The 26830-nt window shown below is 51.1% G+C and overlaps 1 protein-coding gene across 2 annotated transcripts in view; it reads left to right on the forward strand.

Moving 5' to 3' along the window:
* The window catches only part of VAV2 (vav guanine nucleotide exchange factor 2), a 154017-nt gene that overhangs the window by 34196 nt on the left and 92991 nt on the right, over positions 1-26830 (forward strand). For both annotated transcript variants that reach the window (XM_063352964.1, XM_063352965.1), the window contains exon 2: positions 2087-2203. In XM_063352964.1, coding sequence (XP_063209034.1) covers positions 2087-2203 — 117 coding nt within the window. The remainder of the gene's footprint in view (positions 1-2086; positions 2204-26830) is intronic.

Consider the following 26830-nt stretch of genomic DNA (forward strand, 5'->3'; position numbering starts at 1 on the left):
CATCTTAAGATGATCTTTATCCCTTCCAACCTAAACCATTCCACAATTCCCTGAGCGCTTCAGCCTCCGTCGCTGCCCCAGCCGTGGGATGAGCAGGAGGGGGAGCGGGAAGCAGGGCAGTTGCGCGGAGGAAGGTTTTGCCTCTTGCCGTGTGCAATTGTGGCTATAACCTGTGTCATTAACTTTCAAGACTGGAGGCTTAAAAGGATTTAAAATATACAGCGTGCTAGAAATTTGAAATCAGTGAGAGTGCGACGCAACAGCAGCCGGTTTGCCCAGGGTGTAAATTCTTGCGGAGACCCAGAAGATAAAGTTATGAAATAACCCGTATCGGCGAGAGAGGTTGTAAAGCAATTCCAAAAAAACCTCCCAGTCTAGACAGATTATATTTACCGCAGTGTTTATGTGAGATAGAGGAATGCCCTAGAAAAACAGAATTGTTTTCAATTTCTGCCTCCGGCACTTGCTTGTCGAATGAGAAGGCTCTGATGTGATGGGAATGTCCTGTGCTGGGGGCGCTCCGTGGGGAGGGGGCTGGAATGGGGGAGAAGGGTAAAAGGTTATTTCTCTTTTTCTGTAGGTAAATCAGCCTGTTGTTAATGAGGTGGTCTCGCTCACCCATCGCCACAAACCTCACACATAACCCCAAGTGCGATGGTGCCGACAAGCTGCATCGCAGTCGTGTCTGTAGAGATACCACAGCCCCAAAGACATGGCTTTGATTCTTTTAATTAAATTAAGCTATTTTGTTTTGCTTTGAACTCTCAGTGAAGTTTGCAGGCAGTGTTCTTGCATGGTGCTGGTGTGATGGCAACTTGGGGAGCTGAGATTGTGCCATGGGACAAAACCACACTGACCAAACCCACCCAAGGGCAGCTTTGCATCCCGCCCCTGTTTATCACGTGGGGATGATTCACCCCTTTAGTAGCCTGATTTACTTACAATTCTAACATGTTTGTTACGTATTTGGGAGGAATTTGCTGGGAAAAAAAAAAAGAAGAGTTGTTTAAAAATACAGCAATAAATGGAAGGTATTTTGTGGAATGGCGTGAGGATGCAGAAAGAAGTGAAATGAATTGGCTTGCTCAGCAGAGTCAGTCTGTCCCGCTGAAGGACGTAGGTGATGCCGCCGCAAAAACGAAGCCAATTTTTATGCTCCTCATCTGTGCTGCCAGGCGTCACCATTGGAGCGAGACCGTCTGGAGTCCCCAGGCTTCAAAATCTCCAACGCTGGCAAACAAATGACCAATTATCGCTATAGGATTTTCTTGAAAGAGAAACGTAACATCACGCTGCCAGTTGAGCTCTCTGAATAACCAAGGGTGGTCCCTAGAGGGGGGAGATTTCTGCCCCTTCCAAGGGGCTGAGATGAAAGATGAGCACAGCTCTGTGGGAGCAGCCCCCGGGGTGGCCCTGGGCAGGGGACCTGGGCCGGTGCAGGAGCAGCTCCGGTGGCCGAGCCTCAGGACCCGCAACTGGACACGGGCTGGTGTTTCAGGGGGCCATTAGTGCTCGTGGTGTCTGGGAGGAGCGAGGAGAAGGGAGCTAATGTTACTTGAATAAGTCGTTAATTGCTCCAGACCCCAAAGTGAAAAAACCACCTCATTTCCACTGTCCCAATCTCTTGTTTGGGCTGTGTGTACGGACGTACAGCAACGCGTCCAACAGGCGGTGTAACCTGTGTCCCTCCTGCAGGCAACCACACGGGATCCTGCTGGAAATGGTTAAAAGCTCAACACTGGGCTTCTGTAGAACATCAGCTGTAATTTATATTTGGCTTCGACCTTGAAAGGGAAACGTCCTGGCTTGAGTTTTCCAGCCCTTCTGCGATGTTACCTTGTGTGAAACTTGTTTTTGAAAAGGGCGTTTGTTTCTGGTGCGCAGCTGAGAACACAGGAGCCCTCGCAGGGCACCAGGAGTCTGACATCTTCAGTAACAACAAATAAACTAATGCCTGGCTTTTCGGTGCAAGTTTCTAAGTCCCTGTAACTTGTCTGGCATGCGAGTTTAACTCAGTAAATCTCAGTTAAAATTTGTGCCCATCTTGCTCACTTTTTCCCTCCCTTTCTTTTTTTGTTTCCCCCAGTTTCTCTGTCTGAAGAACATCCGAACCTTCCTAAAAGTGTGTCATGACAAATTTGGGTTAAGAAACAGCGATCTCTTTGATCCCTTCGACCTCTTCGACGTACGGGATTTCGGAAAGGTAAGAGTTACTCCTGAGCTGTTGGGAAGTGATGGATGTGGCACTGCTGGCACCGGGCATTTCTCCGGAATTGTGCTGCAGATTTTGGCTGAAAATACCAAGGATTTCTGGTTCTCTGAGCAGCTTCTGTGCCCTTAACCCACGTGTGGGGCACACGTTCCCCTGTGCTCGTGGGGGGAGTATCTAGTGGTTGATTCTGCTGTGTGAAGAGTGATCAAGTGTTCTTCTTTAGATGACAAAGCTTCGGGAGGCGAAAAATGTCTTTTTTCGGGGGGAATCACGATATTGTACCTATGTGTTCCCAAGAGCAGTTGGAAGAGGCTGCAGCCCTGGGGACCGGGTGCTGCGCTGGGGTCAGGACTCTGGATCCTGGCTGGGTGATGGGGACAAAGCTGCACCATCTCCTTGCCCGTGACCCCCCCCGTAAGCCCAGCACCTTCAAACCAGTGCTGAGCATCACCCCCCACTCTGCGTAAACCATCCCGGGGGCATTGCACCCGGCAGCACGTGTCCCTCCGGCAGCGTTACACACTGTCCCAAGCCCGGGCCCAGGTCTGTACCAACCCTGTGGCAACGACCCTTTGTTCAGAAGCGCTTCTGGTTTTACCCAGGGGTGGGCGCAGACCCTGTGGGGGGGGTCAGACCCTGTACGGTCCTTCCCCTCTGTGCACAGCCGTGAGCAAAATGGCTTTACCAAAGTGGCCATCGTTTTTGTAATGTGGCCACTGAGTTTCCAGGGGGGTCGGGAAGTTTCATGCCAAGGTGACGGTAGTTCCCTGAGTGTTTCTGGAAGCTCCGTTTGGAGGTCGGTGGTGTTTTTTTTTCCTCCCAGCAGTGTCTGGGTGCTGGCTGTGGTTGTGCCGTGTGTCACCTAGACGGGAGAGCAGAGAGGGGGTTTTTGTGTTCTGCGGTCGTCGATGGGTGGCACCCAATGCTGAACCAGACCCAGCTGCGAGGGAGGAAAATCCTACGTGATTTTGAGAAGCGGCTGTTGTTCTGGTACCCTCGCTTTTGACGTGAACAGCATCAGGGCTGTGCTGTTACTCTGATGGATACCGGGGCTCAGGGAAGCTTTTATGCAGGACAATTGCTATATTCTTCAGTGGAAAAGGTGTTAAAAGATTTATTAAAGCTTTCTATTGTTTTACTGCTTTCGAGCTACCAGGCATAAGCTGCTGGAAGGCATCTTCTCTTCTGACTATCCAAAGAGTAGGTTTTTCACTGCTGATGGGGATATATTATTTGATATTTATTGCCTAATTTATTTCTGGACCATTATCTGGAATGTGCAATTGCAGGGGCTTGTTTTATGAGTTTTTTTGATTTATGAAATACAAGGCGGCTTTTGTTGTTCTGGGAATATGAATGCACAGAAGGAACCTTTTGGGCTGGGGAAAGAACTGCCGCTAATTAAAATGCTGCTTTATTGTCACGTTGTCTCTTGCTTTGTGCTGTTTCAGATTGCCTAAGACGCCTCTTAATAGAGCCGGGCGTTAAACACTGCTGGAATGCCTCAGCTGAACACAGTTTGGTTTCCTTTTTGGTGTGGTTAGGGAACAGCTATTCCCTCCTCCTGTTCACTTTTTGGGGGGACGTTCAGGTTTGTGTCATGGGAAGGGGAGATAACTTGCCGTTCCCTCTTAGCCCATGATAATTTAGCTTTTTAGGAGACTTTGGGGAAAAAAACAATTGTCATAAACTTCTGAGAAATCCACATGTACTTTTTTACCCGTATCTTGCTTGTTTTCATGTGCGTCGTCATCCTCAAACAACCTTACAAGATGCGTGAGGCACCGATTCTCTATGCAAAAAACCTGGTTGATCTTTTCCCAACATAGGTTTTTATCAGTTTTGGTGGGGCTATCAGCTGCTCAGGTCTGCACCACCCTAAATCCCTCTGGAAGCCTGTCAAAACATTCCCATTGTCTTTGCCACCGTTCATTCCCGCATTCTCCTCAGATCTGTGTTCAACAGTGGCAAAGCAAATAAACAGGGAAAAAGCTGCTGTCGACCAAAGCGCCGTTCGCTTTGAGTCACAGCGAGAGCAAAAGGAGTCTCTAAGCCACGTTCCCACTGGCCAAACACCGACTTCACACACAAAAAATTCTTCCTGGAGCTATTCATGACTTAGATCAATCGCATTTTTTGGTTATAAGGCACTCAGGCCGTGTAGGAGACTTTTCTGAACGGAGCACAGCAACAAACAGTCAACCATTTAATTACATAGAAACCTTGGTGGGGTGGCGTTGGGTCTTTCCTTTCTGGATGCCGCTTGAGTAGTTCTTTCTCTCCTCCAAACCAGAAGGCCAGTGAGACAGCAATTAGTAATAGCGTTTGGGTTTGCTGCAGTGTAATTACCGAGTAGAAAGGCTGGGGTTTGTGTTTATGTGGTGCCGACCTATACGTAAAGGCCTTGTCCTTTGGAATCCGCAGGGTTTCTTAGCGTCAGAGCAACACTAGTGCTTTAGAAGAGGAAGAAAATCCACATCCCTCAGTCTTGCCGTGACCAGCCGTTATTCTGACAGCGTTTTCCATAGCTCCCTTTGGCTCCTGAGCCAGGGCTTCAGCAAGGAGGAGCTGCCGTAGGATCGATGGAGCCTCCTCCAAAGGAGCAAATGTGGTTGGGGTCCAGGAATGTGGGGGTTTTATCCCTGGTTTTGCTACTTCCTTGAGTTTTAAGCTTGTGAAATTACTGCTTCCTTACTGTCACCAGGATAACAGCTGGTGAAATGGGATCGTGGACCATGTGGGCTTCTCCGGCCGAAATCCCTGTGGAGCTGCAAAGCTCCATCTCTGCCTCGGTGGGATGTCGGGTAATTGGCAAGTGCCGGCCTTCGCCAAATAGATGCGTCATGTTTCTTGTAATCTGGGTTGCAGTGATTCCCAGTTACCCAGGGGAGTCGAAAGGCCAGTTTAAATTGCTCACAGACAGTTCTGCCCCCCCCCCCCCTCCCCCAGCCCCGATGTCCAGTTGTTGAGCAATCCCGCAGTGACAACGGCCTCAAGTTGCACCAGGGGAGGTCTAGATGGATATTAGGAAAAAATTTTTACGCTGAAAGAGTTATTAAGCATTGGAAGAGGCTGCCCAGGGAAGGGGTTGAGGCACCATCCCTGGAGGGATTTAAAGCCAGGCAGACGTAGTGCTGAGGGATACGGGTTAGTGCTGGTTTTGGTCAGAGTTAGGTCGATGGTTGGACTCCATGATCTGAAAGGTCCCTTCCAACCCGGGCAATTCTATGCTCTGTTTCCTGATAGAGGTTTCCAAAAGTGACCCGAGATGCTGAGCTGCATTTCTACCTGTGCCTCTTTAAGACACCTTAAAAAAAATAATATTGCTTTCTACAAGTCTGGCACTCTATTTTTTTTATTTTTTAAAATCTTACCCCTTTAAAATGACTCAAAAACTGTCTGTAATCTCCAGTGCACTTAGCAGAAGCGTTTCCCCGTGGCCCTCTCCCCCGTACAGGACACAGAGGCAGCGCAGCGTGCGGCGCTCCCAGGAAGAAAACCTCCATTAATATCGTCTCGTCCCTAATTAGGGCCTGATCTCGCAGGAGTGAGCGCTGGGGTTGCTGTGCCGTACAGCCTGGCTCCTAAAAAAGAAATAAACTAAAAAGCTAGTGCCCATGGATGGTGTGCTGTTGCACGGTACTTCATGCACATTTAATAGCAGTGATAGTATAAAATGTAACTCTTATTGGACTTGCTAATTTATTGGCACCAGCTATAATGAGATAAAACGTACATAAATATGGATTAAACTATCACTCTATTAGTCAGCATGATGGTAGCAAGGTTCATTAAAGGGAGTTACTCATTTTCAATAACTTGTAGTAATGTACTATTTTATTTTTTTTTTTAGAAATATAGTTCAAATATTCATAAACCTGTAGAGCGTGCCATTTATTAGCCTCCCACTCCTCTGCGCTCTCCTGACGTGTATTTAATTGTCCTGAATTTCTTCTGAAGTTTCTGCACTGTTCGGGGAAAAAAGGTTTTTTGCGAGACAGGGGTCTGTCTTCCCCTGGCCCACGGATACGAAATGATGCTGTTCTAAAAATGAAAAGGGGAAGCAGCTCATGGGTCAGCTGAAAAATGAGGAGATACCGACACTGAGATGAAAGCGGTGTTTTTCACTCAGTTGGTTCTGGTCCAGAGGCTGGCGAGAACTGCACCAACCTCGCAGCTCGAGCTCAGAGGAGGGGGGCCTGGATCAATCCTCCCTCTCAATTAATTGGGTCCGCCGAGGTCGGCTGGCATGTGTGACCCAGGGGTGGCTGATGGAGGGCTTGTACGTGGCTCGTCTTGCGTGTCTGAAGCGCCGGGGAGGAGACGTGCGTGGTGGGAGGGTGGCCCTGAGCACGGGGCCAGTGGCTCCTGTGGCTGCAGCAAGAGCTGCCTTGATGGTGGGAGAGGACAGGGGAGATTACAGAGTCATAGAACAGTTTGGGTGGGAAGGGACCCTAAAGATCATCCAGTGCCACCCCTGCCCTGGGCAGGGACACCTCCCACCAGCCCAGGTTGCTCCAAGCCCCGTCCAACCTGGCCTTGAACCCCTCCAGGGATGGGGCAGCCCCAGCTTCTCTGGGCAACCTGGGCCAGGGGCTCACCGCCCTCACAGCAAACAATTTCTGCCTCAGATCTCATCTCAATCTCCCCTCCAGTCTGCCAAAGAGGGGACAGCCTGGTGCTGTCAGAGTTAGTGGTAGGTGCCCTGTATAACGCATTTGCTCTCCAGAGTAATTTTTGGTGTAAAAGCGTCTCCTTCTTCACGCCTGGGTGCGTATGGAGCACCCTTGGGAAGCCCTGGGGGAGCCGGGCTGTCCTCACCGGGTGCTGCTGCAGATTTCTCCCAGCCTGTGCTTGGAGAACCTGCGAAACGAGAGGTCCCACCTCACCGGCCATGGGGACGGGGAGAGCCGCGAAGGGGCTCGACTGCCATCGTCCCCCTGTCCCTCTCTGACACACTCCCCCCCCACCCCCCCTCTTGCCCAAGAGTCAGAGAACTGGGTGTTCCGCCTGGTTTCAGGTGGGAGGGTGGGGAGCGTTGTCATAATTATTTAAGGGATTAATAACTGAGAGTTGGTGGTTTGTGTTTCTGTTTCTCTGCTGAGAATTCCCCTCCCTCCATCATCGCTAACTTCACCTACAAGTCAATATCCCTACGGCAGTGTTTTAAAGGGTGCCCTTTTAACATATTTGAAGGGGAGAAAGGGGGAGATTTGTATGAAATAATATAGGCAGTTGAAAATTGCAAGGCTTTCGGGTAAATGGCTGCATTTTGGTGCCATAACAAAGCAAGCTGACGTGTAGGAGCAGCTCTCCGACTCCCATGCTTGACTTTTTTGGCTTTTTTTTTTTTTTTCTTCCTGACCTTTTGTAGCCGAGAACAAATTAAAAGCGATGCATTTTTGTGTTTGCACCGCTGAGTGCATGAAGCGATGGGGGGCCGGGCGCGGAGAGGAGCGTTGCAGCGTCCCATCCCCGGCTGTGCCTTGCATCCGCTGTATTTACAAATCCCCGGAGGACCGGGCGGCCGGACAGACCTTCCCTTGTTGTGTTGCTCCGTGCCAGTTCCTCAGATGGCTGCTGCGCCGGGCTTGGATGTGTGTCAGGAAAGGGATCCTGTCGCAGATGAAAACATTTCTAATTGCTGTGTAACTCGCACAGCGCGTGTGCGGCGGGCGGGGTGGGGAGTGAGAAGAATTCTCCAAAAGAAGGGCATATTGGGTTTGTTGTGTGTGGTTTTATTTTTTTTTATTCCGGAGAGAGCAGTCGAGTAACCGGCCTGCAAAGAGAGATGTGTGTTTGTGTGTGGTTGCGTGCAAGAAACCAGGAACCCGCCTAACCCCTTGCCTGCCCGGCGCTTGCCGTCAAGTTGTCCGCACTGAAGAAGGAGCCGCGGGTGCCCATGTTGTCCCTTGCGCTGCCCTCCGTGTCCTGGGCAGAGCAGCACATCTCCCGCAGGGCGATATTGTGCTTTATGGACCATCACCACACCATGGAAGCGACCAAAGCGCTTTGCTAACAGGCTGAAAATTCATGTGCAACTTGGCCGCTGCCCGCAGGGATGTGCCCAGAGCCCTTGGGTGCTGCAGGTCCCTCCCCCAGGGAGAAGCCCCAGCTCTGGGAAGCGTGTGAGAGCACGGAGAAGGCAGCCCTGCCATCGGGGACGTCACCACCTGCCGGTTGAGGATTGACTCCCCGGCTGCTTCCAGGAGGGTGTGGGTGATGTTCCGTCCCTTCCGTGCTGGCTGGCCTTAGGTCAGACGGTGTTTGGCCACCCGTGTTTTAAATGGCCTGGCTGGAATTGTACTGGAGACTCGCATATTGGGATGAACGCCACGCAGGCTGGAACAGCACGGGTTGGCTGGGTGTTTTTTTGTTTTTCCCCTCCTTTTCAAGCTTGAAGGTCTGTTTGGGCTTGGGGCTGCTTGTCTCACGCTCCTGCGTACCCAGCTCTGTGTTGCCCAACCCTGGTGCGGGTTGGTCTCAGGGGATGCTGTCGGACGTGGGGTGATGCAGGGACCCTCCTCCCGTCCTCGTGCTCTCGGGCACCGTGAGGACATGGGCTGCGGTTCGTGGGGGGCTGCCTCGGCAGGTGCAGTGTGTCCAGCAGATGTTTTCAGCCGGAACGCTAAAAGTATGTTACAGGAAACCCTGACGCTGAACTTCCCTAAAGCACAGGGCAGATGAATTACAGATTTCTGCAGCTAGTCAAGCGTGGACCAGACGGTGCTTTCTGCTGCCTAGCACCGTGCTGCACGCAGGACTCTTATCAGTGCGTTTTTTGCTGAAAGATGTGGTAGGTGCTGCCACACCTCTAGTAATATATGTTTTTAGGCTCCAAATCCTGGAAATTTCTCCCTGCTTGGCTATGAATATTGCCCTGAAGTATCTGGTGGACTATGATCTTCCTAGCTGCCTGTCACAGTTAATGTCAGAACGGCCACGCTGATGCGTTTTGTGGTCTTAGGGCTGGTGAGATGTTGCATGGCTGAAAGCAGACACCACCATTCGCCCAAGGTCTCTCTCCAGTTTTCAGGGCTGGATTCTCTACCAAGAAATGCTTTGCAGCATCAAACCTGCTCCTGCGGTTCCTTGGCCTGGAGCAATCATGGAATGGTTTGGGTTGGAAGGGACCCTAAAGATCATTAGTCCCCCCCCTGCCCTGGGCAGGGACACCTCCCACCAGCCCAGGTTGCTCCAAGCCCCGTCCAACCTGGCCTTGAACCCCTCCAGGGATGGGGCAGCCACAGCTTCTCTGGGCACCCTGGGCCAGGGGCTCACCACCCTCACAGCAAAGAATGTCTTCCTGATATCTCAATCTCTCCTCTTCCAGTGTAAAACCCTTCCCCCTCATCCCATGGCTCCCCTCCCTGCTCCAGAGTCCCTCCCCAGCTTTCCTGGAGCCCCTTTAGGGACTGGAAGGGGCTGGAAGGTCTCCCCGGAGCCTTCTCTTCTCCAGGCTGAACCCCCCCAGCTCTCTCAGCCTGTCCCCATAGAAGTGCTCCAGCCCTCCCAGCATCGCTGGGGCCTCCTCCGGACCCGCTCCAACAGCTCCATGGCTTCGGGTTGGTTGGACACCCTTTGAGCCTTTCCCGGTAGAAGCTCGGCTCCTTGCTGAGGACTCTGTGCACCGCTGAGCAGGCGAGGACCACCATTGCAGCGGGAGTTACCACTGTTGGCAAAGCTGCTGTGGTTTTTGGAGTGTGGAGAAGAGGTGCCGTAGGGTCTCTGGGACGTGCACACGGGATTGCGAGCTCTGCACCCTCCATGGGTTCCGGAGCCCAGTGTCCCAACAGGGCAGACGAAAATGCCATGTCCCAGCAAGCAGTTCCTGGGCTGGAGCAAGAGCAGGAGCTGGGTGGCCCGTTGGCGTTCACTGCAGCAGAAGCTTTTTAGCTGTGCTGTGGCAAATTATCTCCGCTTTTTCCCCTTCCTCTCTCCCCTACTTACAAATCTGGTCTGTTTATAAATGCGCAGCTTCTCAGTGGAACTGAAAGAGCCAGAAATGTTCATTCTGGGAAGCTTTGCTTTTTTTTTTTTTCCCTTTTTTTTCTTGGCTCCTTTCCCCGGTATTTTTCCAAGGGGTCACATTAAGGGGTATTATGTTTCAGATCAAACAAGTATGGGCAGGATCTTTCGTAACTTCCATACTCTGGATGGGAGAATTCTGCTGTTGGGCCTTAAATCGCGATTGAAGTGCTTTAATGTGGAAGGAATCGAGGTATTGATCAGGACATGGATAAATGCATATCCTTAATGTGTATGAAATTGATTTTCCTTTACTTTCTTGATTTGTCTGAGCTCTCCTTGTGGTAATTTTAGACAAGATCGGGGGGGAAAAAGGATTTATTATTTTTTTCCTTGAAAAACCTGAGAGTGGTAAAACATTTACAAGTCTGTGCCTTGGAGAAAGGGGGAAGGGGAAGAGACCAGGCTTTTTTGGGTGACCCAACAGTTTTTGCAGATTGTTTGAAAAATGCCTGGTTTCATTTGAACCCCCTGAGATGTTTTTCCTTTATTATGTCTTCAGACACTTGAGACTTGATACAGTGAGCATCATCGTGGCTGAAAGAGGTCAACAGGCAAAGTCAGTCTTTGTATGTCTTGGTGCTCAGTTAGTGCATCTGCCGTCGCTTGAGCTTAACTGTTCGGTGTGCGTGTGCTTTGGGAAAGGAAGGAAACACATCCCAGGTAATATCACTTAAGGGAATCTTGGAATAAAAGGGATTTTTTGTTTTATAATGAGCTCTTCTATTTCTTCATTAAAATCCTCTGCAGATTTCTCTGCCTCTTGGAACTGCAGCGTCTGATGGTACTGTCCCAAGGGCAAACGCTTTGGTTACAAATAATAATTAACATTTCTTGAAACAGATTAACATGTGGGTGTAATCGTGCTTTGGCAGAATGGGCAAAACGTGAAACTATCAGCCTGAAAATAATGTCACAGTCAAACTCCACAAACCCCAGTACTCGGGGTAGTACTCGGCATCTTTCCTGTGAACTAGAAAGAAAAACTGGGGGGAAAAGAGCTCCTGCGGGAAATTGTGATTCTTCTTGGGGCAGAGAAGAGTTGGTACAAGTTAGCACGGGGAAAATCCACCCCAGGACACAACCATCCCCGTGCCGAGAGGAGCCTGGGTGTCCGTGTCCCAGGAGAGGGGACAGGACCGGGATGCTCTGGGGGAGATGGGCTTTGCTGGGGGATCCCGCAGCCCCGCCGGGCTCCTGCTGGACCCGCACTTTGCGTTTGCACAGTCACTTATTGCAAGAGAAATGTTAATGTTTCACAGCAAATAAACAGTGCACACGCAAAAAAAACAAGTGTTGAAACCTCCACGTCTCAGCAGAGCGTGGTTTCAGCGAGGTTTGCTGTTCGCACCCCCATCTCTCGCCCGGCCTCGGTCTCTTCTGAGTCCCCCGTCTTTGGAGAGACGTCGGGTCGCTGGGGCTGTGACCGGTGGGTCGTGTCCACCTGCAGGGACAGCTTTGGCAACCAGGGCTGCCCTCGCCTGGGGGCGGTGGGGAGGCTTCTCATCTCCTTCCCATACTCCTTCATGGGGGAAAGCAGAAGAGGGGGGGAGAAAAAAAAAAGTTATCATGGACTGTTTTGTTCCGCTGGCTGTCAGAATGGGCTGCTTGTTTGCTCTTGGAGGGCTTCCACATGGGGTGTTTTTGTTGTTCTCGGAGGTTTTTTCTCCCTTCTTCCTTCAGAAATTAAATATTTCTTCAAAACCTCCCTGCACGCTGGGGGTTTCTCCCACCTGCCCGCCGCAGGCTGGGCGCAGCGTTGGTGTGCACACACGTGAGGGATGGAGAGGGCTGGAAAACTTGGTGGGAAGTACCCCGGAGCTGCTGGCCGGTCGGTCTGTCATCCGTCTGTCCGTGTGCAGGGGCTGTGCTGGGAGCCAGACGGGGAGCCAGGCACTGACGCTGCATCCGCAGTGCTGGTAGGCAGCAGTTTGCTTTGAATAAGTTTAAAAAAAGCTTCTCTCTAAACATCACAGGTGAGGCTGGGATGACCAAGACGTCTGAAAACCAGCTTGTAAGGGCTGTGTAATTATCTCAAGTATCGATTTCCCTTTTGGAAAAGTGTGAGTGTTACTCTTGGGCGCAGATGCCTTTGGCTTTTCCAGCTCGTGCAGACCTTTTCTCGCCTGGTTCCAAACCTGGTGCCGCAGGGGAGATGGGACGAGCGCGGCCGTGCAGCCCTTTGCCGTACCGCAGTGGGACAGAAGGGCTCGCTCCCCCTCCGTGCTTTGCTGCTCCACTTAATGGGCCTCAGATGGTGATGCTGCCGCTCGTTCATTTACGCTCTCAGTCTTAATGGTGTGCGTGTAAGTGAGACATGCTCCTCTTCGACACCCTTCTCTTCTTACTAATTACGTATCAAAGCATAATCATGGTAGCAAGAAAGCAGCCTTAACGCACCCTGGGTAAAGCTGATGAGATGGACACACCGCACGTAGTTGCATTTGTCAAGCTTTTCTATTCCAGGCCTGTTGTGAGTAATTTTAGGAATTCTTGAGCCGGTGTGGACTTGGTAGATGTTTGCAGTCATTCCTGCTAATGAGTAAGGCTTGGGTGGGAGAGGCTGACTTATCTGTGGTGGAGATTTCTCCCTGGCTAACAGATGGTGGGGATTTCACAGCCTGTTACTTAAGTTTTGAAAAACGTGGTTAATACTTCAGGGGAAGGAGTGACGTGCCAATGGGTTGGAAGTAACACGTAAATCGGAGCCGGCAGTTTGCATGTTCTGGGGCTTGGGATGATGGTGTTTCCCGTCCTAATCCTTGGGCAAGAATTCATCTTTTTCTCTTAATGTTGATGCCAGCTGCTGATGAAAAGCACCTTCTCCACCACTCCTGCTGTAGGGGGGAGCTTATTTCAAGCTTCCCACCTCTTCCATTTGCCAGCTCCAAGGTCACACTGACTTTAGGCAGCTCTGGAGCATCTACCTCACTTGAAGCACACGAAGGGTCTCAAAGCTGCAGCGTGATGCTCAGTTGCTCTGCCACAGGCTGAAGCTGGAATGTGATGGAGCCGTGAGGACAACTTAGATAATGTACGGATTCGGTGTTCTCTGAAGAGCTGGTGTAGATGTGGCCCAAGGAGCAGCAGTTTGTCCAGGTCCTGCAGAACGGTGATAGTGAAGCAGTGACAGACCTGGCCGTCCTGTGCCCTGACCTCCTGCTATCCCACGTCCTTTGAGTCCTCTCGTTGAAGACAGTTAATTACTCATAGGAGTAGGGAGACAGTTCCACAGCTATCCGCGTTGTAGGGTCCTTGGAGATGCAATGGATGTCACTAATACACACCGTAATGGCTCTCATACAGGCCCACTCTTCTCTCTCTCACGCTTTTGTGAATCTAATTTAAAATATAAATATATATGGAGAGAACTGATGCAAAAGTGGAGCTTTGACAAAGAAAAGCTTTGTAGAGTTTTCTCAAGGGGAAAAAAAAAAAGAGGAAAGATTCTCCCCCATACACAGACCTTTTGGTGTCGGTGCTACAAGTGTGCCCTGAGAATTAAATCAGAGCTGGGGGTGCTGGGAGGATTTTGGGTGCAAGCGCTGGGCGTGCTATCGGGAGCGTTCCCCTGGCATCCTGTTATTCTGGGCACACACAAAAGACAAAACGACTAGAGATTGTGCTGGAGGACTAATTTCAAGGACGTGCTTGGAGAGCCGGGGTGAGGGCCAGCGGGCTGCGGAACATCGCTGTCTGCTGTCCCAGCGACGTACCTGAGCCTGATGGGGTGCAACAGCTCTCCGACGGGAAAGAGAAACTCGGTCTTCCAAGCCAGTGGACTGTAAAGATTATTGGAAAAAAAAATAAAAATTGAATGTATTTCTTTCATGCGGAAATAGTGAGTTGGTCCCTGTACATAGAGATTTATCAAAAGGACCTCTGTGCTCCAGAAGCAGAGCTGAGATCACAGTTGGTTGCAGATGTGAATGGAACTGGCCGAGTCCCGCTTTCAGCAGCTCTGAGTAACCATTGTACAGCGCCGGTCCGTCCCGAACCCCACGCATCAGTTCTGCTCCCAGGCTGTCTTTGCAGAACCCAGATTTGCACAGCAAATGAATTTTCCTTTAAAAATGAATTATCCAGCTCCTGGATGTAACATGGCAAAGCTGGCTGCGAGGACTCTGCCTATGGGCCCCCCAAGGTGGGACACTGGAGACTGGCAGCGAATGGAGTCCACCAGTTCCCCGGAGAGGCTGCTCCAGCGGCCAGGGAGGTGTTAGGGATGGATCCACCAGCGTGTAGGTCTGTTGGGTTTTATTTAGCTTTTCACCTGGGACGTTTCATCCCATTGTAGTAGATGCTGGATGGGAAGCTAATTTTAAGCATTTTCAGCTAATGCGACAATTTGGGGTGTTGTGATTTTTGTGGACCTAGATGATAGCTCCTCTGCAGGAATCTGATTTTTGGGACCGAGTGCTCAGTGGGGTTAGACTTTTATGATGTCTTGGATCGTGCACAGAGATTTGTTAGTCGCTAGGACAGCCTGTAGCAGGACCTTGAACTGAACGTTTTGGCCTGGAAGGGGAAAAAGCCCCATTGACCTTAGTGGTGTTTTTGAGGTAAAAGAGGAAGTCGTGTCAGGGTCGTTAGCCTGTATTTGACTAAATACGAAATTTTACTGAAAAACAGGCGTGCCTAGAAAAATCTACGGTTGGGAAGTGGATGAACTTTTGGTTTGAATCCAGCCTGCAGGGAACCATGTGAAGGACTCTTGCCTCGAGGCCTCGCTTGACTCCGTTTGTTTGCTCAGCCCGTTTCCTCCATCGGCCAAGGCCCAGTGTGAGCGCTGCCGCCCGCCCTCCCCCTCGCCTTTTTTGATAATACTGTTCTAATTACTGGCGTGTGAAGAATTGACTCTTAAAATGCCTCTTGGCGGATTCCATTTGTGCATTGATGAAATTTCCCCTCGCTGCAGTCTCGCCATTAGCGCCGGCCGCGTTCAGCCCGTCCTCGGATCTAAACTTCTCCTCCACCCTTCCCAGGCGAAACTGGGACACGCTCGCTATCGCGTGGGTTGGAGATCACGAATGCCAAGGGGAGATGAAAATGGGAAGGAAAATGAGGGATTTGGGGGAGGATGAAGGGTTAACACTTGTCTGCCGGGGTCCTGCTGGTGTGTGTTTTCACAGGGCAGTTTCTCCTGAGGAGCTGCCAGATGTCATTTTTTTGGGGTAAACTGGGACAGTCAGGGGTGGCTGCGGGTGGAAGGCTGAAGCTCAGCTGGTAGCTCAGCGAAGGGCTTGCAGGAGGGCTGTGGGGCTGAGGATTCCGGGGAGATCGAGCTCTGAACGTCACTTGGAACGGGGATGTTCGTGGAGCTTCTTTGCCTGCATGTGGTCGCGTCCTTTGCTTTCTCACGATGGCCGTCCCTTGCTGGCCCTGCCTGGACCTTCTGCTCCCTGGCTGGGTGCACGGGCGTGCAGCAGCCTGTGCCGTCATCTGTTGATGTTACAGAGAATTCAGGGTGTATGACTTATGTGCTCTCAAAGTGGGTTATTTCTTTTAAAAACAACGCCACTATGGGGTTGTTTCTAGAGGCCTTTTTTTTAAGTGAGTTGGGAGCTCTTGAGTAATGCTTCAGGCTTTTTCTGCAGTTACGAGGGGCTAAAACCTTAAAAAATAAAACTGAAAGCTCAGTTAGCAAGTAATTGCAAGGTTCCCGGGACTGAGGCTTTAAGAAAAATGTCGAAGAGGAGGTTTTCCTCCTAACGTTAGAGACTGGGCGGCTTTGGACCATCTCCTGATTCCAGAGCGCTTGGGGTAGGTCCACGCAGCGGACTCGAGCTGTGAAGTTACAGGTTGCTTCTGCCTGGGTTTCTCGCACCCCTCCGTTTGCAGCCCAGGAGCTGGACCAGCAGGTCCTGGAGCGGGGAGAGGGATGGGTTGGAGATGTGTTTTTCCCCGGGGCTGCGTGTGCATTGGCCTCCCCGCGGCAAAGGACCTGGGGACTGGGCTGGCCTGAAGCGCTGGTGGGTTTGGCTACCATGAAGTCTTCTCCTTTATCATAAAACCTCCCAGTTATCCTCCCTGCGGGACAGACTGTGGGCTGCAGAGGCATTTGTCTGGATCCCAGTTGTCTTTGTCCGAGGAACTGAACCAGCAGGGAACCAAAATTCATCCCAATGGCGTGGCTTTCAGTCCCTGCATAGAACCCGAACTGGCGGCCAGGCTGGGCAGCGGAGAGGACAGAGCCGTGGTGTGCCCAGTCCTGCAGATGCCTTGGGACTCACCAGGGCTGTGGGCAGCCTCTCCCACCTCTACAGCCCTTTTCTGGTACATAAAAAGGTTTAATTGCCCCTTGCAGATGCTCTTGGCACAGCCCCGGCTTCTTCTAATGTGCCGCCTCTTGGTGAGTGGCTCACAGGAGAGCAGTTACCCTTCAGAGGGGCAACAGAGCCGGAATGTTCTCCACCTTATCACACTGTTTTGTCAGCTAATCAGTTTTAACCCTGATAGGGGGAGGATTTGAAAAGCAAGGGAAGGTGAAGAAAACCTGCCCTGGACTAGGCGTAGGAGAAGCTGGCCGGGGACATGCCAGGGATGGATGGTTGGTGGCCAGGGATGCTCAGCTTTGGGCTTCTTGTTTTCATGGTGGCAGGGACCTTCAAAATGCAGGGAAGGGGCAGTACCAAAAGCCCTGGAAGCAGCAAACGGGAGAGGCAGCCACTTGGGCTGCAGGTGGTGTTGCTGGAGAAGGCTTTTGGAAAGCAGAGTGTTGCTGTGCCGGCGCCAGGAGCTGTTGGGTTCTGTGAAGTTCCAATTCCACACACCACGATGTGCAACAAGCACTTCTGTTTGCACCGCGTGTTACGGGGGGGTAAACCAGCCAAAAAACATGTAACTTCAGGCACTTTTCTCCTCCCAGATGCTTCTCCGGCGCTGTCTTGCCACGGAAAGGCTTCTAAAGAGGTAGTGATCGATTAAAGTTAGTCGCAGCGAGTTCCTGTTCGTGTAAGCTGTCTGAAGGATGAGCAGATCTTTAGATTTTTGTGGTTTCGCTCCATTCTATTTCTAGCTCCATTAAATCCATTTTTGCCCTATTCTCTTCTGAAACATAAATGAGTAAATGCCATAACAAGGGCACGCTTAAGGAGAAATGAAGCATGACTATAAATATGAGTGACCCAACTAAAAGAAATGTCAGATAAGAGACATTACCCAGTCGTGTTCATTAAGGAAAGGGTATCAGGGTGTAATTTAGCTCCCTGGTTTTACCTGAATTTTTAGTAAAGCTGGTCAGAGGACCCATGGAGAGAGATGCAAGATATGCAGAGGGAAACTTTCCTTTCCCGTGTGTTTGCATTCCGGGCAATACAGCAGGTGAAGTGGAAGAGGGATTTTGATACCAATGATTGTCCGTGGTGCGCTTAGTATTTTGGAAAAAAAAAAAAAATTCTATTTGCAGCATGTCTCGACGTGGTGCTTCTGTTTGGCGAAGGCAGGGCTGTTTGCTTTTCTGCTCCTTGGCATGCGCTGAGCAAACCTGCACTGAAATGTTTGCAAAGTGCCTAAAATTTTTCACCCTGTGCTGTTTGGAGCCTGACTTGAAACGTGGAGCTCAGGTCCGGAGGCTGGGTGCAGGAATCTGCCACCCCATCGCCCAGCCCTGCGCCGCTGCTTTCTGCTCCAGGCACAGGCGTGAAAAAGGAAAATATCCAGAATTACTTAAGAAAACAGAAATGTCTTGGAGACGAGCTCGTGTCTCGTTAAGGCGGCTCCTGTTGCGTGGGGCTGGGCGGGAGCTTCCCGCAGGGGGATGGTGGATGCCATGGTGCTTCTCAGGGCTTCGCGGCGCCTGCGGACGCGTTGCCACCAGCCCCAGCGTGTTTCTGCCTGTCCTGGTGTCTCTGCTCCTGCCCCTTTCCCTGCCTGAAGCTCTCCAGGTATTCGCGCAAGTGTGGCAATGCACCCAAATGATGTCAGGAAGAAACAGCAAGGATAGAGAAATCCCTCTTTGTGGCAGGAACCAAGCAAGTGGGGATTTATCTTGGAGATTAACTGGGTGGTTCTTCTCATTTTGCTTTTCCTGCCACGAATCTCAGTTCCCTGAACCTGAGAGAACTGCTCTACAGGTCTGCGCCACCTGGGGGAGGTGCAATAATAAATCCATTTTAAATTCCTCTTTGTATTTTGGAAGGACAGTGATAATTCCCCTGGTGCTGAGGCTTATTTTGCTTCGTAAATACCTGGGTTTGAACGGTTTCCTTTCTTCCTTCCCTTGCTCGGGGCTGCGGTTTCGGAAAGCTCTCTTCTGGAGGAGGTTTAGCGTGTGCACACACCACGTGAAGTCGACAGGGGCTGAACTTCAAAGCGAAGCATGTGAATAAATATTATCCTGACTTGAGGCTACTATTTATTCTTTTTCTTCCGAAACAAAACAAATTCATACATGCCTTCTCAAGACTTGGAATTAATCGTTCTCCGTTTTTTGTTTTTCTTTACCACCGTGGCGATGGCAGCACTTTAGTATTTACACTGCTTTGCTCAGATGGTGACCTTGTCTGCCTCTCTCAAGTGTATGGATTTTGATGGTTTGCAGCCATTTTTTTTAATTTTTTGGGGAAAATACTGTAGCCAGGGCCAAAATCCTTTGTATTTGCTTGTGTGGCTTCCCTAGGCCACCAACAGGCCAGACCCCAGTGTGATGGGAAAGGCCAGGAAGATGCTGTCAACCCAAACCTGAAGCCTGGAGGATCAGGAGGGTGTTTGCTTCAGGGTCCAGGAGCTGAATGCGGGTTGTGCCAGGACGAAATAATTTGCTGTGGGATTTGCTCCCTGGAAGCGCCTGCAACAGGCAAGTCCTTGTGTCCCGGGTGGCCAAAAGAAACCAGTACATTTGGCCCCATCTTTGTAGGGCTTGACTCGCGAAAGGTGTGGAGTGCTTGTCCTTTGAAAAAATGAGCGTGGTTAACACTGCCCGAAGCCGTGCAGCCGAGTCCACCAGGTCTTCGGGTGCTCTGTAGCCTCCTTGTGTGGGCGAGAGCCGGGGTGTTGCTGTGGTATCACTGTCCCAGACGTGCCCGGTTCAGCTCCCCTCCACAGCGCCACGCAGGGAAAGCCTTCATGCATGGAAAATAATAAAATAAAATTATGCCATCAAATGTTTTATGTATGAGGCGGCACGGGGCTGTCAATAATCCTCTATGTTTTTTAATGCGAACTCTCTCTGCGTTTCTGCTAGTGGCTGATGACACCAATTAATTTTATTGTTTGGAAATAATCTTCTGTGGTGTGTGATTTGCACGGCCCCAGCCCTATGCTTTCTAATGATTTCTCTATTAATTTCACTGCTGCCAATAAGCTGAAGATGCCTTTCAAGTGGAAAGGGAAACATGACCTAATACCATGGATAAAATATTAGCAAGAGCAAATTAAACCCCAGTTAGCAGTGTTAGGACCTCAGCTGCTAAAGACAGCAGAGCTGCTGAAGCGTAGCGGTGAACAGAGCGCTGCACGTGCTGCGTGTGGATGCAGTAACTTTTTGAACAGCTTTAAAATGCACGTAAAATCAGTTAATGCTCCAGCATGATGATTAATAGCTGCTCCAGCCGGCTATTCCCTGGTCAAAAAAGAGTTGACCCCGATAAATTCAATTTGTCTGCCTCCCTGTGTGCTAGAAACGGTGCGGCTGGGCCTTTTCCACTTTCATATTTCTACTTCTTGCCCTGGAGATGGGTCTGGCGAGAGCTCTGGTGCAGCGTTGCCTTTGCCATGGCACCTTTGCCTACCCCTTTGTCATCTCCCATCTGCGCGTCAGGACGAAGCTCTGCGGAGGAGCTCCCTCTGTCCCCCAGGACAGCGGTGATGAGCGGGCGGGTAGTGCCATTTATGTTCCTGATTTTCAGCATCACAAGCCTTGTGGGTGTCCTCAAAGCCTGTCCTTTGGTACAATCCGCACCCATCTGGCAGAAGCCCCAAAAGCAGGATTTCTATGCCAGATTTGCAGTGCCAACTGGGGTTGATGACTTGGGTGCTCGGTGATCTGCAAGTCCTCCTTTGCAGCGCCTGGGTGCTAGCAGGCGTGCGTCGAGGGGCTGGGAGAGGAGCTGTGGTTTACAGTAGTCATCAGCCCTAGTCAGGGTGAAAATAGAGCTTTTTAGTAATGGCATTGTAGAAATATTGAGGTGGATCCCGCTCAGGCACTGCCGCACACGAGTAACCTCGTGGAGAGCATCTTTACCTTCCAGCGAGCCTCACTGGCTGCTCCGAATCTGTCCCCAAACCAAGGAAATGAGAGGATTAAAATTATGATGAGGTCACATGAAATTGTCCTTCTTCAGCCCTTGGCTGGAAGTCTGCGCTCGTGGTGTGGCTGTCGGCACGCTGGCGGCTGGGGCTGACTTCATCCGTTTCCTTCTGAGAGGAAAAAATGTTCCTGTAATGCACGAAAATACCATCACATCAATATTGTCAAAGTGAAGCAAGAAAGGGGGAGAAAAAAAAAATCAATGCAGGTTGTGACCGAAATATTTATGTGAAGATTTGTATAAATATACAAATATTTATTGCTTTAATATTTTAGTTGCTGTGCTGTGAAGTTTTGTGGCTCTCGTGTAGAAATATGAGGCAAAAGAGTTGGTAATCAAGGATATGGACTTCTGGGCTGACGGCTTGGGGAAGGATGAGGGGCTGGAAGGTCGGCAGGGAGCCGGATGGTTTGTGGTGCGGAGGCTGGAGCCGGGGGAGCGCGGGGGCTGTGCCGGCTGGGGTTGGAGATGGGGGGTTGGAGATGCGCGGACCTTCTGCTCGCTCTGTCCTACAAACGTCTCGTTAGATGCAGGTCATCGGGCAGGCGTTGGGCTTTCGTACACCGCAGAGGCGGTGCTCCCCTTGGCTGGAGTCAGTGGCGGGTATTTGATGTTGAACGGTAACCTGCAATTCAGTAATTTCATTTTTCCCTCCACATTTTTAATGGTGAAAACATACATAAACACCCAAGTTTGCACAGAACTGGATCGTGACAGCATGGGCAGGATAAAATAATATAATGAGCTATATATAAAAATATTGTCGGGTGTTCCGGGGAAACCTTATAGCAGCCTTCCAGTACCTGAAGGGGGCCTACAGGAGAGCTGGAGGGGACTTTTTACAAGGGCATGTAGTGACAGGACGAGGGGTGACGGCTTCAAACTGGAAGAGGGGAGATTTAGATTAGATATCAGGAAGAAATTTTTCATTGAGGTGATGAGCCCCTGGCCCAGGGTGCCCAGAGAAGCTGTGGCTGCCCCATCCCTGGAGGGGTTCAAGGCCAGGTTGGACGGGGCTTGGAGCAGCCTGGGCTGGTGGGAGGTGTCCCTGCCCAGGGCAGGGGGTGGCACTGGGTGATCTTTAGGGTCCCTTCCACCCCAGAGCATTCTATAAGTCTGCGAGCGGTGGGCTGATGCAGGCAGCGTGTCTGTGGTCCTGCCACCTTGTCCCTTTCAGCAAGGACATACTTGCCCTCCTGCTGCGCGATGGGGTCCCTCCAACCACCTGCCTCCGCTGTCACGTTTTCCAAGGAATGCCATTGCCATGGCTCGGGTATGGGGGATACCAGCAGAAGTGCTGGTGAAAATGCAAAGCGCTGCCCAGGCTGCTTCATCTGCCCCACGAGCTGGCTTTGGACACTTTAGAGGTCTTTGAAATGGGGATAAAATGCTTACGGTGAGATCAAAGTCTGCGCATGAGATTTCTGCTGGCCTTGGGTTTCTTTGCACTGGGCTCAGGATTCCGGAGTGAAGTCAAGCCCTCCCGGAGGGTGAGTACGAGCATGAAGCCACTTACGGCTCTGACTTCTCGGGGGCAGTTATCGAAACTCAGTGCCTGCTCTTTTCTGAGCCACAAACAAATGGAAGATTCAATTTTATTTTTTTCTTTACTTTTTTTTTTTTCTTTTAAAGAAGAGAGACACCAAAACTTCTCAAAGAAATTGGTTGTCAGCAAAAGCAAAAAAAAAAAAAAGTAAAACCCACCCCAAAACCCACCGTGCTTGCAGAGTCACCGGTGCCACCCCCCGCTCTGGTTGCGTCCCTCCTGCCTGAGCAAACCCGGGCCAGCGGCGTGGGCTGGGATATCTGCTCCTCCGTCGCCGCCGCCGCTGTGAAGGGAGTGTGCCAGCTCTGGTTCATAATTAATAGTTTTCCAGCCGGATTCTGCTGGGAGAACAAGGAGGACATTGAGAGCGGGGCAGTGCCGCTCGGCTGCCGCTGCGAGAGCCTGCGCCTTGTGCCTGCTCCGATCACCTTCCTTTAAACACCCAGGGCCCTGGCAGCCCTCCCCCAAGGAAAAACTACTTTAGGCTAAATAGCGTTGTAGTGCTACAGTGACATTTTTCCCCATGACATTTTTCCCCATGACGCTTTCTTTTCTTTTCTCTCCCTTATGGGCTCTAATCTTCCCCTGTGATAAGAAGCGAGGAGTAATGGAGCTATTGGCCTTTTTAAATATGTATGAACTTCTCGGGAAAGCCGGAGAAATGAGGAGCGATGGAGACAGATAACAGATGCGAGATGGTCTCGCAACCATGTCATTTGGCATGAGTGGGTTGGGGTTTTGTGGTTGGTTTTTTTTCTTTCTTTTTTTTCCTGGTGTCCTAAGTCATTATTCATAGGCAAAGCATAATGTTTCTGTTCTTTTCATGTATAGGTTATTATTATTATTATTTTTAAAACGAAGGCTGTATCTGGGGCACAGCTGTGATTATATCGCAGAAAGCTGATCGTGCAGTTCCTGTCTCTGGCTTGCTGGGTTTTTTGCTGCCGGCAAAGAAAGATGTTTTCTGCCTCTTGTCGGGGTCAGGCTGGATGGCGACTCAGTGGAATGGGCTCTGTGGGCTATGACAGACCTGCACATATATATATTTTCCCTACATGTATATATTTGCCGTGATGGTCACGTTTGGCTTCTGAGAGTCGGACGGGTCTGTCCCGTCTCCTTCATCATCTTTGTCCCTCTGAACGCGGTGGGGCTTTCGCTGAGCCGCGGGGCCGCTGCTCCGAGTTGCTTCCGTTTGCACTTGGCGTCGCTGGTGAAAATGTCTTTGTGTTGCTCCCAAACGGTGGCGGGAAGAGCGGCGGTGTGGATTAGCTGTGCCAGGGTCTCCCCCCTGCGCGGACCCCCTCCTGCACACACAACAGGGCAAGGCAGCTTTCTCACTGCCCTAGCAGCGCTGGCAACCAGCGGGTCACAGCAGGGCACAACGGCGCGGGCAGCGTGGGTTTTCCCATCTTATTTATTTATTTATTTCCTCGAAAACAACCTGTTAACTGAAAACGCTCCTAATTTTGGCTGAAACACAGCTAATCGCTTTGTCTGAAAAGTTAGATTTTGAGAAGAATTAATTTCATTGTTTTCACGCAGCGTGCTTCTTTCTTCATTTGAAAACAAGGTTATATTTAATCTACTATTTTTTCCTTTTTTTTTCTGAGAGCTTGAGAACTGATCCACCCGGCACTGGGGAACCGTACTGAGAGGAACAGCGAGAGCAAACCCCGCTGGGGTCACCCTCTCCTTCCCTCCCACTGCGCAGCCATCGCATCCCCCCCAAAAAATGAATTATTCAGATGATGCTGCCAGCGCAGCGAGGACACCCCTTGCAGCCACATATCTGCTGGGAAGGTCACCTAAACGGGGTGACACTCGCTTTTTAACTGCCCTTTGATTTCACGGTGTGCGGTTCACAGGATCACAGAATGTCGGGGTTGGAAGGGCCCTCTGGAGATCACCTCGTCCAACCCCCGGCCAGAGCAGGGTCACCCAGAGCAGGTGGCACAGGAACGCGTCCAGGCGGGGTTGGGATGTCTCCAGAGACGGAGACTCCCCCACCTCTCTGGGCAGCCTGTGCCAGGGCTCTGCCACCCTCAGGGTAAAGAAGTTCCTCCCCATGTTGAGATGGAACTTCCCATGGTCAAGTTTGTGCCCGTTCCCTCTTGTCCTGTTGCTGGGGACCGCTGAGAAGAGCGTGGCCCCATCCTCCTGACACCCCCCCTTTCCGTATTTATAAGCGTTGATAAGACCCCCCCTCAGTCTTCTCTTCTTCAGACTGAAGAGACCCAAATCCCTCAGTCTTTCTTCATCAGAGAGAAGTTCCAGCCCCCTCATCATCTTGGCAGCCCTTGGTTGCCCTGTGCAAGCAAAGATTACTCATGAAGAGAAGAGTTAGACCACGGGGGATGAATTTCTTGCTTCGTATGGCCGTCTCCACGCAAGCGTTTGCATGATTAGGTCTTCTGGTGTTGGGAATGCACCAGGAAGAACAGGCCCCGGTGCTGGAAGTAACTGGTGTAGTCAGGCGGGTGTCTCTGGGGGCTGAACACAAGCCCGTGGCTTGGTCACCACGAGGGATGCTAAAGGAGCGATGCTGGTGGCTGGATGGAGCCGGAGGATTCACCGAGCTCGTCTGTCTCCTGGAACATCCCGGCTCCTCTAGAAGGGCTAAACCCCATTCCCGGCAAGATACGAATTGCTATAGCACATCTAACGTAAATTTGTCACCGTAATACATATCATATGTGTTGATTTTATTTTTGCTGGGGGAGGCAAGCTAGCGAGGTAGGAGCTTGGGAAAAGAGGAGAACAGGCAGGGATGCCATAGGATTTGCTTCCCGGGAAGGTGCTCATTAGAACAGGTTGGAATTACCCGGAGTGTGATGATAGACGATGTTCCCGGGTGCTGTGCAGCGCTGCTGCCCCCACTTTGCGCAGGGGTTGCGTCTGTGATGGGAGCAGGGCTGGCTCTCAAGCACGGGTTTGGTTTGCTTGGCTTCTTTGGACTCTGGACTACAGAAAACGCGGCGATAATCGGCCTTCAGCCCGGGCAGGGGATCGATACAGCTCAATGCAGGGGTTCGGCTGGCGGTTTGTGCTTTTCTCAGAAAGACTTGGGGAGAAAAGATGCCATTTTAGAGAAAATTACTGCATTGCCTATCAACTGAAAACAAAAGTCTTTTGTCCTGTCAATCATTTGGAGGCTTTATCTTGTCAATCACCAGGAAAATGTTTCCTTTTCGCTTCTGCCAGACTCTGCATAGACCTGGTTTCTCCTTCATTTAAACAAATAAGCGTTGGGGGCGGTAGCTTTTTAATAAAAAAAAGATACAAAATAATTAAAAAATTACATTTGAATGCTTTATCAGTATTCAAACTTGAGAGAAAGTAGTAATGCAAGTTCGCGTGTGTCCTCCTGTCCCGTAGCTGAACCCGGGTGATGTCCCAGACTATCAAATAGCGCCGCGAGGAGAAGTGTCCTCATTTTCTCCTCCCCTCTGTACACGCATGAGGGTGTTATATCCAGTTCCTCGTGCTAGCATGTTACGTACGTGTTGGAAAAAGCCAGGGTGTGTTTAGGTATATCGCACTCCACTAGTTGAGGTGCAATAAGGTTTGTGTGTATTAAGTGACCCGGCTTCGTTAGCAGTCGCTGCAGAGGGAGGAGATGCGAAGTCTCCATCGCTCTGCGATTTCCAAGCTCCCCCCCGCCGGTGGGTCCCCAAAACAGCGCTGCACCCATCAGTCCGGGTGAGGCCGGGGTGCAGGACCTGCACGTTAATCTCTTTGCCAGGTGTCTGTAGGGCCATGGAGAAGCTGTGAGGGCTGGAGCACTTCTGTGGGGACAGGCTGAGAGAGCTGGGGCGGTTCAGCCTGGGGAAGAGACGGCTCCGGGGAGACCTTGGAGCCCCTTCCAGTCCCTAAAGGGGGCCTACAGGGAAGACAGGGAGGGACTTTTTACAAGAGCATGTAGTGATATAACAGGGGGTAATGGTTCTAAACAAAAAGAGGGGAGATTCAGGCTACCTAAGGAAGAAATGTTTCACAATGAGGGCGGTGAGCCCCTGGCCCAGGTTGCCCAGAGAAGCTGTGGCTGCCCCATCCCTGGAGGGGTTCAAGGCCAGGTTGGCCGGGGCTTGGAGCAGCCTGGGCTGGTGGGAGGTGTCCCTGCCCAGGGCAGGGGGCTTGGAACTAGATGGTGTTTAAGGTCCTTTCCCACCCGAATCATTCTACGATTCTATGATAAAGTGTATTTCCCAAACACGAGCTCTCTGTTGATGAATTCATTGCAGGTCCTGGCCATGGCTCTGTTTCTGCAATACGTGGACAATGTCCCCGATGGTCCCATTTCAGGGGCAAGCTGCCCTGGGGGCTGTTCCTTGGGGCGCTTTGCTCCCCTGCCCTCAACGCTCCTGCGGCGCCGGCCGTGCGGGGATGCTGGGGCGGACCTCGGGGCTGGCTGTCCGGCCCACGGTGGGCTTGGGAAGGAGGGAAGAGGCTGCGGTTTTATCCCAGGAGGAAACCACAATAACGCTGCGTGCGCCGGGGTGTTTGCAGCGCCGGATGAAGCGGCTTTTGTCGTTTCCCAGCAGGCTCCTGAGCAGGATTCGCCGTAGCCCTGTCTGTAGGCTGGATGTTGTGGCGCGTTTGGAATCGCTTGTGGCTTTTGTTTTGTTCGCGAGAGTGAAAGACATTTTCCTTTCCCTTTCCTCTTCCGTTCCCTTTCGCAAGGCGGTTTTTTGCGGAGAGCAAATGTCCTGCCAGGAACCCCAAAGTCCGTCTGTCCGTCCATCAGTCGGTGCATGGCTGCTTGCACGGTGGGTTGGGAGCCAGGCACCAAAC

The sequence above is a fragment of the Chroicocephalus ridibundus genome, chromosome 15, assembly GCF_963924245.1.
Source record: "Chroicocephalus ridibundus chromosome 15, bChrRid1.1, whole genome shotgun sequence".
Classification (NCBI taxonomy): domain Eukaryota; kingdom Metazoa; phylum Chordata; class Aves; order Charadriiformes; family Laridae; genus Chroicocephalus; species Chroicocephalus ridibundus.